Raw genomic sequence first — 17,991 nt, 5'->3', positions numbered from 1 at the left:
AACTTGCGATCTTAAAGAGACCAGCGGATCCTCTAACTCTTGTGGGTCTAACCTTAGTGCTTAATGACTGACGGACTCGACCGACGACCTGACAAAAAAAACATAGGCGCCAATCAGAGCTTCAGAACTAAGGCGAGGCTACAGATTAGCGTTAGGTGTCGCTAAAGAACTCCCGTAACTCTCGCTACTTAACAGTAATTGCGCATGACATTAATTAATCCGCACACGAGTTTTATGTATTTTTATACCGTGTATTCTCCGTGTAAATTCATGCACCGAACCGTGACGCCCGTACCGTTTCGGTTCAATACGAATACATGAACCGTTACACCCCTAGTCTGAGCACACACTTAGTCACACAATAACATGTAGAACATATCCTGCAGATTTACACACACACAAACATGCACATACTCACATACTTTGCCCCAAGCTGCTGATGTGATTGACCTCTCTTGTGTGCGTGTGTGCGTGTGTGCGTGTGTGCGTGTGCGTGTGCGTGTGCGTGTGCGTGTGCGTGTGTGTGTGTGTGTGTGTGTGCGTCGTGTAGAGTACACCAGTGAGGAGGAGCTGGCGCGGAACCTGAAGTACTGGCTGCAGCAGCTGCCGCAGCTCAACTACAGCCTGCTGCGCTTCCTCTGCCGCTTCCTCTCTGGCGTAGGCGCCCTGCAGGAGGAGAGCTGGAGCCTGGGCACGCTCGCCGCCGTCTTCGGACCGGACATCTTCCAGTACGACATCACTTCCTCCCTACCCGCAATCCAGTTCAGTACACGACAACCTCACCCCTGAAGGCTTCATAGTGTCTGATTAGTTAACACAGTAGTGATTAGTAATTAGTTAATACTAGTTAAGCTATGGTGTTATCCTGAGTAGTAGCAATCTCTTAAATGATACAGTGACTTCCAGGAACCCTGTTTACTTGTTTGGGTTCATTCCTCAAAGTGTGTTTGTATGGGGGTCGCATAGGAGGCGAATAGAGATGTCTAAGGTTCTTTGAACAGTTGAAGAGGAAACGCACCATAGATAATAAAAGAAAGTGTGAGAGACCAGGCCAAAGTTGATTTTACAGAAAATGGCTTTGTCATAAGCTGAAATGGTGTGTCCGTTAGTGTGTGTTGGTAACCTTTGGTCAGAGGAGGTTTTGGGTTAGCAGATGACGTGTGTGTTGATATGATCTTTGGCCTCTAACCTCTGCCGTGTGTGTGTGTGTGTGTGTGTGTGCAGTTCGGGCACGGAGGTGGAGGAGCTGAAGGAGCAAGAGTCGGTGTGCCGTGTTTTGGCCGAGCTGCTGGAGAACCAGGAGGAGCTGTTCGACTCAGACGAGGAGGACGACGTGTCCACAACCAACGACTACAGCTCCGTCAACGAACAGGTCAGACATCTTCGACTCCTTGTCATTTCTCTCTCTCTCTCTCTCTCTCTCTTATTCATACACATTCTCTCAATCCTCTTAAACACTCAGTCAGTATCCAGGTGAGAGGTCCTTCTCTCTGTTTTTTGTCCTCACCCTCTTTACATCCATCTTTCCGCTACAGCTCAGCAGGTGAGCTGATGAGACCTCTCCTCCACCCGTTGCTCTCTCACTCTCTCTCACTCTCTCTCACTCTCACACACTCTCACTTTCGCTCTCACACACACTCTCTGACCTCAGTGCCAACATTCCCATACATGGGCATTTCTATAGCAGTTGACTTTGATTTGGGATTTGACTCGCTTTTGTAAATGAGGTTTAATGTAAAATCTAAATTGGGTGCGGGAGGGGTCTGGAGTTAAGAATTTGACTTCTGTTAGAAGTGGACTTTGGTCAGAATGTGACTTCTGTTTGGTCAATGGGCTTTTTATTTCCTCCACAATCCGGCTCAGAAACTCAGTGATCCCTGGTATTATTACCTAATGGGCAGCAAACCGTAAAAAAGACTGTGTGTGTGTGTGTGTGTGTGTGTGTGTGTGTGTGTGTGTGTGTGTGTGTGTGTTTGTCGGTGTGTGTTTGTCGGTGTGTGGGTAATGTTTGTATTAGGGATGAATAGGCTTAGACACGGAGGTCAGTCATTGATAAATCTTGGGGCATTAGCGTTGCTGTAGCCACAGGCTGTAATAGAGAGCAGCAAAGGTGATTACGGCTGCAGGACCAGCCGACGCTTTCACAAGACGCCAGGCCTCAGGAAGTGGACCAGAAGCAGGTTAATATGTCTACAGATTTTTGCGCAATTCTGTTACACCCCCAGAGTTCCCTCTGGAAAAGAACCAGTGGAAAACACACGCGCGCACACGCACACACACAAGGCACACACAGACGCACACACACAAGGCACACACACAAGGCGCACACACACGTTTTGTGAGGTCAGGCACCAGGATCACAAACAAGTGCAGCAGCCCAAAGACCACCTCCACCACAGGTGCCTCTGGTACATACAGTACATACACACACACACACACATATATATATATATATATACACACACACATACACACACACACGCACACATATATATATATATATATATATATATATACACACACACCCACACATATATGGGCATTTCTCAGATTTCGGGCCTATTTGGGTTACTGAAATTTTGAAAAATAAAATTCAAAATTTTACTAATTGGTATGCATCAAATTATTAGTCATTTTGATAGGAGTAACCTTGTGAGCTTGGTTGAGACCACAATATAAGGGAATTTATGATTTTTTGTCATTTTTCAGGTAAATGTCATTACCATCACATCATCTAATATGTACATTTTAAAGATGAAATGGTCAATCAATGATCAATCAATGATCAATTATGGTTTCACATGAAGTCTATTTTTATCTTGAACTTATTAGAATTGTTGAATATTACTTACAACATGAATTATAGTCGTTTAAGTATCTTATTTTTTGATTTTTTCACTCGACCCTGGCTTGGAATTTCATTTATTTGAAATAAATGCCATATATCATATCTGTTTTCATCCAGTGGCAATTTAGACTGTCCAACATTGTCAAAAATATCTAATTAATGTCATTTATTGTAATTTATACATAATCTATTGCCAAAAATATGCATGGTGATGGTGATGACATTGCAGTTCTGGTAATGACATTTGTTGCGGTGATGACAAATCACTGATCGTAATCTATTGCAATTAAATGTTTATAATTTAGAAACCCAAGTTGAACTGACTTTGTGAAAAAAAAAAACTTATTTCTTTTAAAAAGAGTACTTTAAATGTATCTGCAAAAATGTCATCACCAACACAGTCGTCATTACCACTACATTTCAAGCTATAATGTGCTGGTAATGACTGTGCTGGTGATGACATTTATACCGAAAAACTACCCTGAGAAGCAAAAATGATCACCATGCAAGTGTAGCTAGCTTTCTACATGTAATGTACATCATTTAAACTATTAAAGTCATTTTAAAATTTCAGGAATATTCAAAAATACAGAAATACAATGCGTATGGTAATGACACATAATAAGTGTACATGCCCAAAACGAGGGATAAAGAGTAGATTTTCTTATGTTTCTGGATATCAAGGCATCAATCTTTCTGCTTGACACCCATGTATTCCACTGTGATAATAGGTGACCATGGTTACCAAATATTTTTTTGATGAAAAAACAGTAGCAAAGTGCCTTTATGTAGAGTGTGCTGGTAATGACGGCTAAACCATGGGACAGGTAAACATTAAGCAAAATAAAGCAGGAAATGCATATATATGCATAATGTGTGCATGCAGTTCATTAGTTCAGATAACATTTAATTCATATGCATGATTTTTTAAATGAATTTTTTATAAATAATGTTTGAGATATGGCACAATATGTGAAAACTCTGGTTGCGGACAACACCAAAACACTGATATTGTACCATAAAACACCAATAAAATGTGTCTAAATCATGAGTAGGAGCAACCATTAAAAAAGTCTAGGCTTGTTTTTCTTTATACTAATTAGTGATGCTAAACATTATTAGATTTAATGTGTTTTTAATAGAATTACACCCTGTGGACAGGAATAGGCCCCAATTCTGGGAAATACCCATATATACACACACACACACACACACAGAGAGAGAACTCTCTAGAATGGGCCAAACTGCTCAGTGTTGGCCCTAATCCTTCCCCCAGAGCAGTCCTGTGCTCCCTAGTCTTAGCGCGGGGCTCCCCGGTCACAGGAAGTGGACAGTGATAAGCCATAAAGTCCCCCCATGTGACTGTTCTCCACTGGTGCCGCTTCCAGGACCAAGATACCAGGAGCAATGATGACAGAAAGAAGACCGGGTTGGAGAGCGAGGGACAGAGAGAGAGAGATAGAGGGATGGAGAGAGAGAAAAGACAGAAGGTTAGAGAGGAAGAGAGAAAAAAAGGGAGGGAGGGAGAGAGGGTTGGATGGAGAGAGAGAGAGAGAGAATTCCAGAAGGAATGTGAAGGAAGAAGGCTGTGTGTATGTGTGTGTGTGTGTTACGAAACTGTATGATGTAAGCTTGGAGCCGACTCCTGCAACACCCTCGCCTGGCTCTGCCCAGAGTCACAGCAGGCCCTGAGGACGACATGATCAACCGCCACTCGTACTCCCCACCCCTGGTGTAGCTTGTGGAGTGGGGGTGAAGGGCTCTGGAAGGTAGGGGTGGGCGATATGAACAAAAAATAATATCTCGATATTTTTTATGATTTTGACGATAACGATTATTAGTCAATATCCTTTAAAAATTGGTTTTTAAAAGTCTGAGTTACTTTACAGGTTACTTTACAGGTCATTATTTATGAATAGCATCATTACAATAATAACCAATAACCTGTGACTTTTAATCCAAATCAACCAATGCATTGTCCCATGTCTATGACATATTTCCAATTCTGCCCCCACTTGTGCGTGTGGCAATGGCATGGTCTAGCCAGCTACATTAGCTGAGAAGATGGATAACAGTTTCCCAAGAGAAAGTCTAGTCTCCCATAGAGATACTAACAGTTAGCATAATCGATAAAAGTACATATTTAGAGCGAACTTCAGTCCGTTTACAAAAGGGTTACATAAGAAGAGTTTGTTTACAACTGACTATTAAAATATTCAAAGGCTAACGCTTTCTCTCCATAAAATACCCGAGAGAAAACATGGGAAAAAACGTGACTGTTTAGCTCATCAGTGTCACTTGAACGAAGTAGCTGCACAAAATAAACATTAGGCATGCGTGTGACAATGTGGACCCACTAGTGATCATGTGACTTGCTCTGCTGCAGCCAGGGGCTTCTCTCACTTCTGGTCCATGCACCTCCTGTTTTAGTCAATGTACTGTTTGGGGTTTCAGACACAGAGACGTCAGGACTCTTAGCAGGGAAGACGGCGAACACAAACAGCACACGGACTGGCGTTAGACATGCTGCAGGCAGCCATTGTGCTGCAGGCACAGCGTGGCGTGGGGTCCGTCTCGGGGTGGGGTGGATTGGTGGGGGAAGGGTGTCAGTGTGAGGTCTGGGCTTGGGTGGAGGCAGTTGTAGTGCAGTGGAATGAGCATTGTGGAATATGGTTGAAATGGTGAAGTGGAGCGTAGGGGGTCACAGGGTCAACTAGAGTCCAGCAAAGCTTTGTGGAATACGCAGATGTGCAGTGGGGGGTAAGAGAGTCAGTGGAGGGTGGGGTCGAAAGGTCACGGGGGCAGTGGGAGGACTGGAGTTTGGCCAGCTGCTGGCCTCCAGGTCTGAGCCAGCAGTCGTAATACATGTACGTCTGACGCCAGGCAGACCAATCAGAGAGCAGCCCAGTCTGGTCCTGATCCGCTCTGATCCGGTCCCTATACAGTGTGGGCATTGAGAGGTTCAGCCTGTGCCTATACTGTAGCTCTCCTGACACCTGATCTGTTTGAGACCCTTAGAGAGCAGGGGTGTGTGTGTGTGCATGTGTGTATGTTTAGCTGATCACATGCCCTACTGTCTTGACTAGGATGTTGCCCCAGTTACATATCTAACCCCTCATACACACACACATACATATACATATCAGCATCTTACATAAATGGCAATGTCTATGGAGTTGCGAGCATGTGATTGACAGTTATAGGTGGGGATTTGTCTCCAGGTCGTTTTCCCAGGAGTGTTTTTCCAATAACGCCCCTCCTAGATCCACGTTCTTTAGGCATGACTGGACCAAGAGTTCTCGCTACTAGATGGTATTTGGACTCGAACGGTGCCACACTGTTGGCTTTGAAGGAACAAAGTACCGCGGCGGCCAGTTTTCCGAGTCCATTCAAACTCATTAATCAACCACACAAAGGCTCCCGAATACATGAAAGGCCAGAGCATTTTTTATTCATTCATTCATTTATTTAATTTATTTATTTTTAAGTCATGGTTTCCAGAGATCCTTTTTGCGTGATGTAACGGCTGGAAAGAGGGAGACAATCCTCCCGTACTCACACTCTCTGGTGCCACGCCTCTGTGCCCTGTCTGCTGCAGCTGGCTACTGAGGACAACACACACTGCCTCGGGGGGTAGATAATGGCATGGCACAGCGAGCCATGAGGGTAGAGAGAGAGGGGGGGTGGGGGGGTTGATGGCCATGGGCACAGTCTGTTTTGATTCTACTCAGTGCCCCTCCAGCAGAGCGCCAGAGAGCGCAGGGCCGTGCCCTTTTAGTCAGGCCGTTCCTTTGTGCCCACTCGTCCATCACGGGCACACCGAGACCCTGCCAAAGCAGAGCATGCACATACACACACACACACACACACACACACACACACACACACACACACACACACACACACACTGAGTGAGAGAGGAGAGCTCTCTCATGGAACTTTCCAGAACAAAGCTCACTCAGACCTCTCAGTTGCTAAGCTGAAGGAAGGTGGTTTCTGGTGTGTGTGTATGTGCGTGCGTGCCTATGGGCTGATTTCTAGTGATGCCAGTGCTTATCTAAGGAGCCCAGGACCTAATTAGGTGAAGTGTGAAGGTTGGCTAAGGTTACAGCATCACCAGGTTACATAATGCCAGTACAAACAATGCAGCCCCATAGGAGTAGGACGAATACGCACACACACACACACACACACACACACACACACACACACACGCACGGCACTGCTTCTGTTTGCTATGCAGCCACTGTGGCTACAGATGTTTCCTTTAGTCTCTCTTCATGTTCCAGCCTTGCTCTCTCTCTCTCGCTCTCTCTGAGTGAGAGGAGAGGTTGTAGGGAGAGTTGTTTGGAGGACACGTTCCTTTCGAAGGCTTTAGCGTCGGAGCAGAGTGAGTGACTGCTGATCAAACTTCCCCTCACAGTGCAGGGATGGGCATTGCATCAAGAAGGAAACGGGCACTTTTTTCAGCATTTTATCCATCCATCCATCCATCCATCCATCCATCCATCCATCCATCTATTAATTTATCTATCCATCCATACATCCATTCATTCATCCGTTCATCTATCCATGTCTTCGAGGGCCAGGGTACACTCGCGCACACACACACACACACACACACACATACACACACACACACACACACAAACACACTCCCCCTCATTTATTCTCCCTCTCAAACATACACTCTTAGAAACCCACACACAGACACACACTATGAGTCATGTTTTTGAAATGAGGAGAGAGAGGACGGCTATTAGCCAATCACTGGGCAAGAGGCTCTGGTTGCTATGGCAGTGTGGCTCTGTCACTGCAGTGGAATCAAAGGGACATTCACACTAAACTCAGTTGGAGGTGCGTGTGTGTGCGCTTGTGTGCATCGTTTACTAAAATATGTAAAGGTAGCACATTTGGGAAAGTGTCAGCGGTTTGAACAGCAGATTCCTACATCCTTGATCATCCTTCATGTCGTCTTTCTTTTTGTTTCTCTCCTCTCATACCCTTTCTCATTTTCTCTCCCCTCATTACTTTCATCACCTCTCTCCCTCCCTCCCTCCATGTTTTTTTGTCCATGAGGGATCTGACCTGAAGCTCGTTGGAGCGGCTGGCATGCCACATGCTTATTTTTAGCTATTCTCTGTTGAGATGTTATCACATCACATTCTTAACTAGACTCTCACACACTCACTCACACACACACACACACTCACACACCCGCACACACCAGCCATGCAGGCGGCTCATTAGCTGATCAGCCATCTCTGGGGTGTGTGTGTGTGTTGTTACAGAGCTGATCTTGTTTGTTTTATGGTGCAGTTGGTTTGCTGGTGTAGATATGAGCATAGGAGTCATATAAATCCGTCTTATAAACAGCAGCTCTGACCTTGACTATAAATATGTTGTGTAACAGAATGTGTGGTGTGAGTTATGCAATCGCAGTACAAAGAGGCAAGTTACATATTTGTTTTATTCAGCTTCATGGCCTTGCTACACACTGCATTACTGTCCCATTAAATGCTGACTGTGTGTGTGTGTGTGTGTGTGTGTGTGTGTGTGTGTGTGTGTGTGTGTGTGTGTGTGTGTGTGTGTGTGTGTGTGTGTGTGCCTGTGGGAGTAGTATTGCGTAATGTGTGTTAGACTATACTGTGCTAGTCTATAGGTTCACAGTGTTTCCCACAGAATTGAATTCTATCTGTGGTGGTAGGTTTGCAGAATTAACCTGAATGCAACAGTTTTTAACAAATTAGTGCAGTGCGGTTATGATTCTAACCAGATTTAAGCACAATTTAGTACAACCAGGAAAATCATTGTGTGGTGGTCAATGTTGATATTGTGGTGGGCCGCCACAAATAAGTCAATGAATGGTAAACACTGGGTTCAAGTTTGGGGGTACTGGAACGTCATTACAGTGAGGAATTTAGTTCACATATATCAGTTTCAGGCATTACTCTTTCTCTCTCTCTCTCTCTCTCTCTCACACTCTCTATCTATCTATCTATCTATCTATCTATCTATCTATCTCTCTATCTCTCTATCTCTCTCTCTCACACACACAGACACACACAAACACTTTTCCCCTCATACACACACACACACACACTTCAAAATGCATTATTGGCATGACAAGGTCACTCGTATTGCCAAAACAGTTATTATACAATAAATCCGGACATACACACATACGTATTAGATTTTCATAAGAATAAAATACAATCTCTCTCTCTCTCTCTCTCTCTCTCTCTCTCTCTCCCTCCCACTCTCTATCTCTCTATTTCTTTCCCCCTCTCCCTCTCTCCCTCCTCTTGCCTATACCCATTTGCCACTCACATTGAAAGTAGTGTACAGTAGTTGTTGATATTATGTTGCAACTTGAACATAATTGCGGGAGTATGTCAGACCGTAAATCTATGCCCTGGTGACCTAGTAGCGTTTGATGGCAATCTTGTGCAGGGGCTCCAGTGGGAACACAAAGCACTGACTCTTACATAACCTTACATAACTAGACCCACTGTCATTATTTAAACGTTTGTGATCATTCATTTCAATCATTTTGGATAAATGATGATTTTTAGATGATGTTGCAATCATTAGATAATTTACACTTTCCCATAGACTATAAGGCTATATATAAAATGACGGAATATTAGGGCCACAGAGAAAAAAAAAACCAAATTCCTCTACCACTGCAGGACATATTTAACTTAAATTTAAAGCATGCAGATTAACTACTTTAACACATATTGGTCCCTCATTAGTCGACCACTGTCGTCATCAGGGATGATTGCTTTGCTTTATCACTGTGGCGGTGTTGCCTTTCTTTTTAATTATGTCTTTTACATATTCGCCATTCCCGACCTGTCGTGCGACAATGTGACGTCACGGAAGCGCCGTAACCATTTATACTCGCGCGTGGTGGTCGTGACACTAGTTGCAATATTCTCCTAAACAGAAGTGTTGCTGTTGTGAAAAGGCTATCGCTACCTACTTTACACCGTAGAAGAAGCTCTACTTGCCATGGTAAATCTGTGATCGGTGGCGGGGTCTATTTAAGGAAGCTGTGAGCGCGCACTTATCCAGGATCGGTTTCCCCTGTCTTGATGAATCCGAGTCTGCTCATCCTGGCTTGGTCTTTGTGCAACCAATTATCCTGGACGCTCTTGTTTTGGATTCATTGAGCTCAACTCAGTCACTTATCCTGGATGTCTTGATCCTACTTTTGTGCAACTGGCCTCTGGTCGACCTCATATGAAGACCAACAAGTTGTTTATTAAATGACCTATTGATTAAGAATAAGAAATTGTTTAATAAAGACCTAATCATGTGAAATGATGCTTAATAAAGACCTTGTTGAGCATGAATACATACACATATTAGTTATGTATTAATGGTTAACATGTGTTAACTACATTAAAGTGTTACCATCATTCCTTTTCTGTGTTGTTTTTATCTGATTTATTAATGGATTTTGCACGTAAAAGGGGCTTTACACACATAGACGCAAATTCTCTCTCTCTCTCTCGCAAATTCTCTCTCTCCCTCTTCCTAACTCACTCACTCACTGACTCACTAGCCACTGTCTCAGCCTCTGAGCTGTGTATTTCTCTAAGTTCGGAAGATGTGTAGGTGTGTATGTGTGACCTCTTTTCTCTCTGCTGTAGATCACAGAGCTTCTTGAGGACGACCGTGTGGAGGGGTGTGAGGATCTCCCTCAAGACGGAGAAGATGCCCCCCCAACACGCCCTCCTGACAGCCCCTCGGACCCTGACAGCGGCCCCTCCAGGTCAGCCCCCCCAACACACACACACACACACAGACACCACAAAGAGCACACACAAAAGCTCACCAGACTCCATTCTTCTCTCTCTCTCTCCCTCTCCTCTCTCTCTGCCTCTCTCTCTCCCTTTCTCTTTTTTCTCTCTCTCCTCTCTGCCTCTCTCTCTGTTTCTCTCCCTTCCTCTTTCTCTCTCTTTCTCTCTCTCTCTCTGCTTCTCTGCGTCTTTCTCTTTTACAACACTGCCACAGCTTTTCCTGGCAACCGTAGGGATTTAGTGGTTGTTGACTTAGTCTTGTTGACCTTCACACAAGTCATAAATAAATACCCCCCCCCACACACACACACACACACACACACACACACACACACACACACACAGAAATACCATATCCCTCGGATGTGACGTATTGGCTCCATACACGGAATTCTCTTGCTCATAGCTTCACTCAGAGATGATATGGTATGTGTGTGCCCTGTACTCGCACACATAAACTTGCTTGTGTGATAAACAAGGAGATATGCAGACAAGCACTCAAACTATCTGAAGCATAGCATCATACATACTGAAGTGTGTACACACACACACATATATTTCCTTGTATGCCTAGCTCTTTTGTGTTCATATTTTGTACGTTCACTAGGGTTGGGCACCGAAACACGGTTCTAATATGGCACCGGTGCCGACGCAAACGGTAGTAACAGCATCGAATAACAACGTGGATTTCGGTGCCTCATTTCGGTGCTTAAATATCGTTTTTTTTTTTTTTATACGAGGCATCACTGCATGTCATGCGCCATCTCTAACGTCTTGCTCTGATAGCAACACATCCATATACAGTTAGCTAACATAAACACTGTATAAACCAGAGGGGTGCACCACATAGGTGAGTGGACAGTGTTTGACAGCTTGCGTGAGCCCAAGTAGCTTACTTTAAAGCGATATCGCGAGCTCCTGTCAAAATCTAGCAGTGGGCCTAACTACACACAAGCAAAAGGCTATGAAACAACATCAACAGTAGCCTATATGTTACACAATATCCTTGCTAATGCGCTAACTGGCATTGATTTGAAATGTTATCAGCAAAGTTGTAAGGTGAAAACTGTATTTCACGGTGTGTTCTAAACAACATAATGGCATGATATCTTTCATGTGCATGAAGCCCATATAGCATCACAATGAATTTGAATATCATGTTAAAAGTTAGCTGGCAAAAACATAAATATGTAGGTTACATACCTGATGTCACTGAGCTGTCAAATAGGCTACGAAACCATCTCCGTATGTTATCGCTAATTAAACTCAGCTGACTGGTGTTAACGCATAGCCATAGTTGCTGTTAAAATGCCTACTAGGCTAGCGCTGGGAATCTAAACACTTCAACACCGACATGTAGCCTAACCTGTTCAAAACTATTGCGTGTTATGGGTTAAGACATGAAATTTCTTGAAGCATTTGGGAACACACTGAATTAACTGGAAAGTAGAGTCCCTGTTAGATTAGCTTGCTTGCAAATGCCGTTGTCCATGACCTGGCAGTTTTATGGAAAGCGGTTTTAACATACCTTATGGCAAACCGCCTACAATGGATAAACTAGAAAGCAGAGCTTTAGCCTACCATTGTGTGTGCATGCATGGCAAGCTGTTTTAACATTTAAATGTATTATTCGTAGGAGCAATGAGATATTGATAGTAAATTGAATATAACAGTTCAATTTCATGTTCAAATTTGTCTTATCAATAATAAAAAAAGCAATTCATGCTTTAGACCATTTTAATTTAAAACATTTTAAAAACAAAGTACCGGTTCAGGCACCGCTTCGGCACCGGCACCGTTTTAAAAGTATCGATTTAGCACCGGTATCGGATAAAACCCAAACGATACCCAACCCTAACGTTCACGCATGTATATCTTCTTACGCACACACACACTTACATGGAAATGTGTGTGTGTGTGTGTGTGTGTGTGTGTGTGTGTGTGTGTAGGGCTGTTTAAATAGATGTGTCCTGGATCATATCAAGTGGTTTAAATTTGTTGGTGTGATGAGAGCTTGACAAATGAGGACGTGGACTCAAATAGCTCACACACACACACACACACACACACACACACACACAGACACATATTAACACTTATGTGTAAAAAATATTAAATGCAATTAGCAGAAGGCATGGGAATTATTTGTTCAGAGATTAACCCAGACCATGAGGCGGCCTTATTTATTTGTGTTTGGCTCCAGGAGAAAGGGCGGCCTTATTTATTTGTTTGGCTCCTAAGAGAAATACTCGTCTCATATTTAGGGTTTGGCACAGTGGGTGCAAGTGTCTGTGTGCAAATGTTCCTCTAGGCATGTGTGTGTGTGTGTGTGTGTGTGTGTGTGTGTGTGTGTGTGTGTGTGTGTGTGTGATGGATTGGCTGTCTATGCTTGTACACAAATACACACACACCCACACTTCCTGTGTGCTAGCATCAGCGCTGCACGAGCTGCGCACTATGTGCCAACATGTGTCCAGGCTCCCGCCCAGCTGGGTCACCTGCCGTCTATAATCATCCACACATTGAGTCTGACTGGGGGACGGGGTGGTGGGTGTATAATCGCAGGGTGATGGGGTATCTGGGGTCATCTGAAACCCACAAACAGGATGATGGTGGGGTCAGAAGAATCTGGACTATTCAGCATGGAGAGTGGAGAGGCCAAGAGGAGCTACACACACACACACACACACACACACACACACACACACACACACACACACACACTGTCCCTGTGATGGACTGCTGCTGACACCACATAACCCTGCTCCTCTGCTGCATGTGTCCAGCCTGGGCATCATGGCCATACTCAGCAGTTAACTGGCAGATGTAAAGCATTTCCATTTTTATCATGCGTGCTTCAGTGCAGCCTACTCAGGGCTCCTGTCTCCTCCTTGCATTCAGAAATCTGTCCGACCTGTGCGACTGGGCATTTCCACGTACAGGTCGTACAGGTGCACCTGACATTTCATCACTCTATCTCTTTGTGCTTTATTGTGTTCCCTCCCCCTCCTAGTGGTAGCGGCACGGCCTGGTCATCGGTCAGCCCGTGTCACTTTGGATTAAAGTGTCTGCTCAATACCGGTCACTTTACTTTTTAGCGTACTACCCGTGGAAGATGATTCCACAATAATGGAAATAAACATCACAGACACACACACACACACACACACACACACAGAGAACCCCCCTAAAGGATCAATCAGTGGTCAGTAAGAATCAGCAATGCTGGTGGTATGGCTATGAATTTGTGCTGGCAAATAGATGGGTTGTCAGTTCTACCACTAGCCAGTAGCTTAAATATGAGTGCTCGTTTATACAGAAATTCCTTAGACTGTCGTCTATCTATCTCTCTCTATCCCTTTCTATCTATCTCTCTCTATGTATCTGTGTGTGTGTCTGTGCATTCAACTCATGCTCTTGCTCAGAGCGACATACAGAGAATGACACAGAGCAACTCAGGGTGAAGTGCCGTGCTTAGGGGCACAATGGTGGCAGCCTTTGGTACCCAACCCACGACTTTCTGGCTTTACACTGGGAAGTCCAGACACCGCTAGACGCTAGACGACCACCGCCCATCTGATTTCTTTCCTCTGTTCCATGTAACGGATTACAACATTTTTACAACATTTATTTTTTATTTATTTACTGTAATTATGTTACTTGTAACTAATCACTCACTGTTTTTTAGGATAGTTCTTAGCAATAGGCAGAGGAAGTGGGGAGTGGGAAGGTGTGCGTGTGTGTGTGTGTGTGTGTGCGTGTGTGTGTGTGTGTGTGCTGTTGTCGTGGCTGGCCTGGTTGAGTTCTTGAGCGCTGTCTCCGTGGTGATCCAGCAGAATGGCTTGAGCCCCGGCCCAGATCAAAGCTAAATATAAGCCCTGGCCTCTATCCCTTTAATACCGCATGGAAAGTATTTTTCCAGGCCTCAGAAATAAACTGCCCCTGGGGGGGTCTGCAGGGGGGCAATTTGGGCAGGGTGACAAGCTGAAAAGTGTTCTTGATGTGTCTCCACCTCACTATGTGTGTTAACAGATGTTTGCATGTTCACCTGCACCAAGGCCAAAGTTAACTATACAGTAGTAGGCTATAAAAAAAATCAAAGTTGTATTTAGCCTATTCACTGCAGTAGACCTGCATCACTGTATGAAACATTACAAAAACATGAAACATGACATATTACATAGTAAACTGTAAATCATCTGATCATCTAATAATTACAGATATCTAGGCTATATATAACATTTATTTTATATTTGGCCTGCTATGAAATCATGTATTGAACAATTTAAATTTAAGCACAGCTCAGCTTTAAGAAACTCAAATAGCCTAGATGCATGCTTAGCATTTTGTGATCATTAAGGCTACTTTCACAAACTCTTAGTCAGCTGTCCTCTGATTTACCAATATCTAGGCGATATTTGTAACATTTATTTTGTATTTGGCCCGTTATGAAATCATGTGGAACAATTTAAACACATTGTAAAACTTAAAGCCCAAATTTGGAGACATCCATGCATGTCAAATGTACTGCAAATTCAAAACTGGATTACTCTGGAACGGCTAACTGTACAGGGGACTGCTTTACACCTTTGTGTTCGGTAAGGTCTGCTGTTTATTCTGATATGAGGTTTGTCATGTGTTAGAAGAAGGGTTCGTGAAGTATTCCACCGAGATGAATGGGTAGGGAGATCATGGACGCAAAACCTTCAGTAGAATGTATGATTAAATTGAATTATATTATTTACTTTTCTCGCGAACCGTTCAACACAGCAATTATCGGCTAACATCGTTTAAAAGCTGAGAAAAAGCTCTTTCATGTGATACTTGTGATGTCTGTGTGATGAATAGGCTACTTCACGAGTAGTTCAACTGAGAAGAATGGGTGAATTTGGACGCACTTTCTTGCACTGTCACTTTCTCCACTGCGTAAAAGACTAAATTAATTTGCGCTGTGAATGCTAAGATTATTTTGACAGGCCACATGGCTAAATAAAAATCGCTATTAGTAGGACACAAAGCAGAATATTGAAAGAAGGAGGCATCAAGGCCACCGTGGCCTGTAAACCAATTTTCAAAGGGGCTTCACAGCCAACGCAAGGGGCTATGTCGTGGCCGCTGTGAAATTCCTACCCTGCTCCTATCTGATTGGCTGGCATGTGTCGGATCATTTCACACAGCAAATACCACATAGTAACTTTCAAGAGGTAGTTAGTTAGCTAGTTAGTCTATTGCCCCCTGTGAGGAAATTAATATCAATATGTGAGGTATTTAGTTAGCTAGTTAGTTTATTGCCCCCTGTGAGGAAATTCGTATCAATATGTGAGGTAGTTAGTTAGCTAGTTAGTTTATTGTCCCCCCGTGGGGAAATTCGTATCAATATGTGAGGTAGTTAGTTAGCTAGTTAGTTTATTGTCCCCCGTGGGGAAATTCGTATCAATATGTGAGGTAGTTAGTTAGCTAGTTAGTTTATTGTCCCCCGTGGGGAAATTAATATCAATATGTGAGGTAGTTAGTTTATTGTCCCCATAGGGAAATTAATATCAATATGTGAGTTAGTTAGTTAGCTAGTTAGTTTATTGTTTCCATAGGGAAATTAATATCAATATGTGAGGTAGTTAGTTAGCTAGTTAGTTTATTGCCCCCTGTGGGGAAATTAATAATAGTATGTGAGGTAGTTAGTTAGCTAGTTAGTTTATTGTCCCCAGGGGGAAATTAATTTTCAGAGAGCTGTTCAATAGGGCCATCACATCACATACCATGGTGTACACATCAGAGGTTTGAAAGTCCGGCTTCAGAAAGTAAAAGTCCTACCACATATTTGTTTCAACCGTTACTAGCACAACTCCTGCCCTAGGTAGATCAGCTATTGTATTTAGTAGAATCACCTGTGCAGTGTACAGGTAAAACCAGTGCAGGTAGGACTGAAGCCAGGCTTTTACACCTCTGATACACATTACACATCATCACATAACAGTAGGCTTAACCCATACATCGCATAGCAGAGACTTGAACATAAAAAGACTTAGACACCTTGACACATAACACACTAAACACATCATCTCACAGACACAGCACTAGGCCTACATAACAGTCCCCTCACCTTGGCATAACCTGGCTTTATTTAGTGCTGCTAGTGCTGAGGTCATTAAAGGCAAGCTATGCAGGTTTTTTAGCTTAATATGCAGGGATTTTTTTTTAGCTTAATTTACCTTAACTTAACAGCTTCGGAGTCATTGGAATGGTAATATGACTTTTTTCGGATTGAATGGTGGCCGTCTCGCTTCCCCTAGCGCCTGTGAGCGGAAAATCCACCCTTGCAACTTTGGGCTGGCGGGCCGACGGCCTCAGTGTCAGGAAGTATAACGAGTGTAACGAATTGCTTTACTGCATTTAAATACACATACCCGGCAGGCACCGGCTAGAACAAGGTAGCGATTGAGTTTCTCAGACATTCGTCATGACAGAGCCAGTGAAAAAGAAGCAAAAACCGAGAAAACAGCTAAGAAATGGCCAATACTGCATATCAAACTTAACTTGGAGACAAACAACATTTTAAAAAATCAAGTTTTAAAGTCGACTTTTTGTAGAGCATTACACTAAAGTCCGATACGTTTTCATTTCAAAGTATCTGCGTTGGTTTTGAACATTTCAACCAGAAATCTTCCAGGAACAGATTTCTAATTTCTCTCACTCCCAGTATCTGTTGCGTAATTGTAGTCCACACATAGACCTTATCCAGTCAGCGAAACAGACACTGTGTCCCCAAACATGCCCCATCCCAGTTGAAGCACACAGAGTGTCCCTGACACATTCACACATATATATGTACACACACACACACACACACACACACTTACACCCCGCATGGATTCACAGTAAAGCTGCCCGCCTTATGGGACTGAACATATTACTCAGCAATCTAACACTCGGGGTGATGAAGCCTGTTTGTGTGTGTGTGTGTGTGGCGGTGCTGGTTCTGGCTCTGATCAGGTTCGGATGCGGGTCAGTCTCGGCTGTGGTGAGGGATCCCTCGCTTATACAGGGTCTCCCACGGCGCTATCTGTGTCAACACCCCCAAGTGTCAACACCTCCTACATATGCTGAGGGCGCTTTGGGGCTACCGGGGGGCAGGGTGGGAGGCACCTGATACAGCTCACTCACACAAACACACACACACACACACATACACACACCTTCCCATGCCTGACTGATAGACTGAGGGTGATCAAGAGTTGCACTGAGTAGAACACTTTACCAGTGCAATGTGGACTGTGTGGCAATTATCATGGCTGTTGTGTCATTTTAATTATTTCTATTTTTTCCCCATGTGTG

At 43.7% G+C, this 17,991-nt stretch overlaps 1 protein-coding gene across 4 annotated transcripts in view; it reads left to right on the top strand.

The window, feature by feature from the left end:
* fam13b (family with sequence similarity 13 member B) overlaps nucleotides 1-17,991 on the top strand; it is a 64,863-nt gene that overhangs the window by 19,251 nt on the left and 27,621 nt on the right. For 2 of the 4 annotated variants that reach the window (XM_076287391.1, XM_076287389.1), the window contains exons 5-7: nucleotides 551-728; nucleotides 1,225-1,372; nucleotides 10,510-10,631. In XM_076287391.1, coding sequence (XP_076143506.1) covers nucleotides 551-728; nucleotides 1,225-1,372; nucleotides 10,510-10,631 — 448 coding nt within the window. Of the gene's footprint in view, nucleotides 1-550; nucleotides 762-1,224; nucleotides 1,373-10,509; nucleotides 10,632-17,991 lie in introns of all 4 variants that reach the window. The other 2 variants (XM_076287390.1, XM_076287388.1) reach the window with 1 other exon arrangement.

Source organism: Alosa pseudoharengus, unplaced genomic scaffold, assembly GCF_046254945.1.
Source record: "Alosa pseudoharengus isolate Yale_2024_CS ecotype anadromous, Long Island Sound unplaced genomic scaffold, YU_APseudo_1.1 YU_APseudo_1.1_scf_16, whole genome shotgun sequence".
NCBI lineage: Eukaryota > Metazoa > Chordata > Actinopteri > Clupeiformes > Clupeidae > Alosa > Alosa pseudoharengus.
Note: the sequence above shows the minus strand (reverse complement) of the source record. Positions and strands in the feature narration are given on the sequence as shown.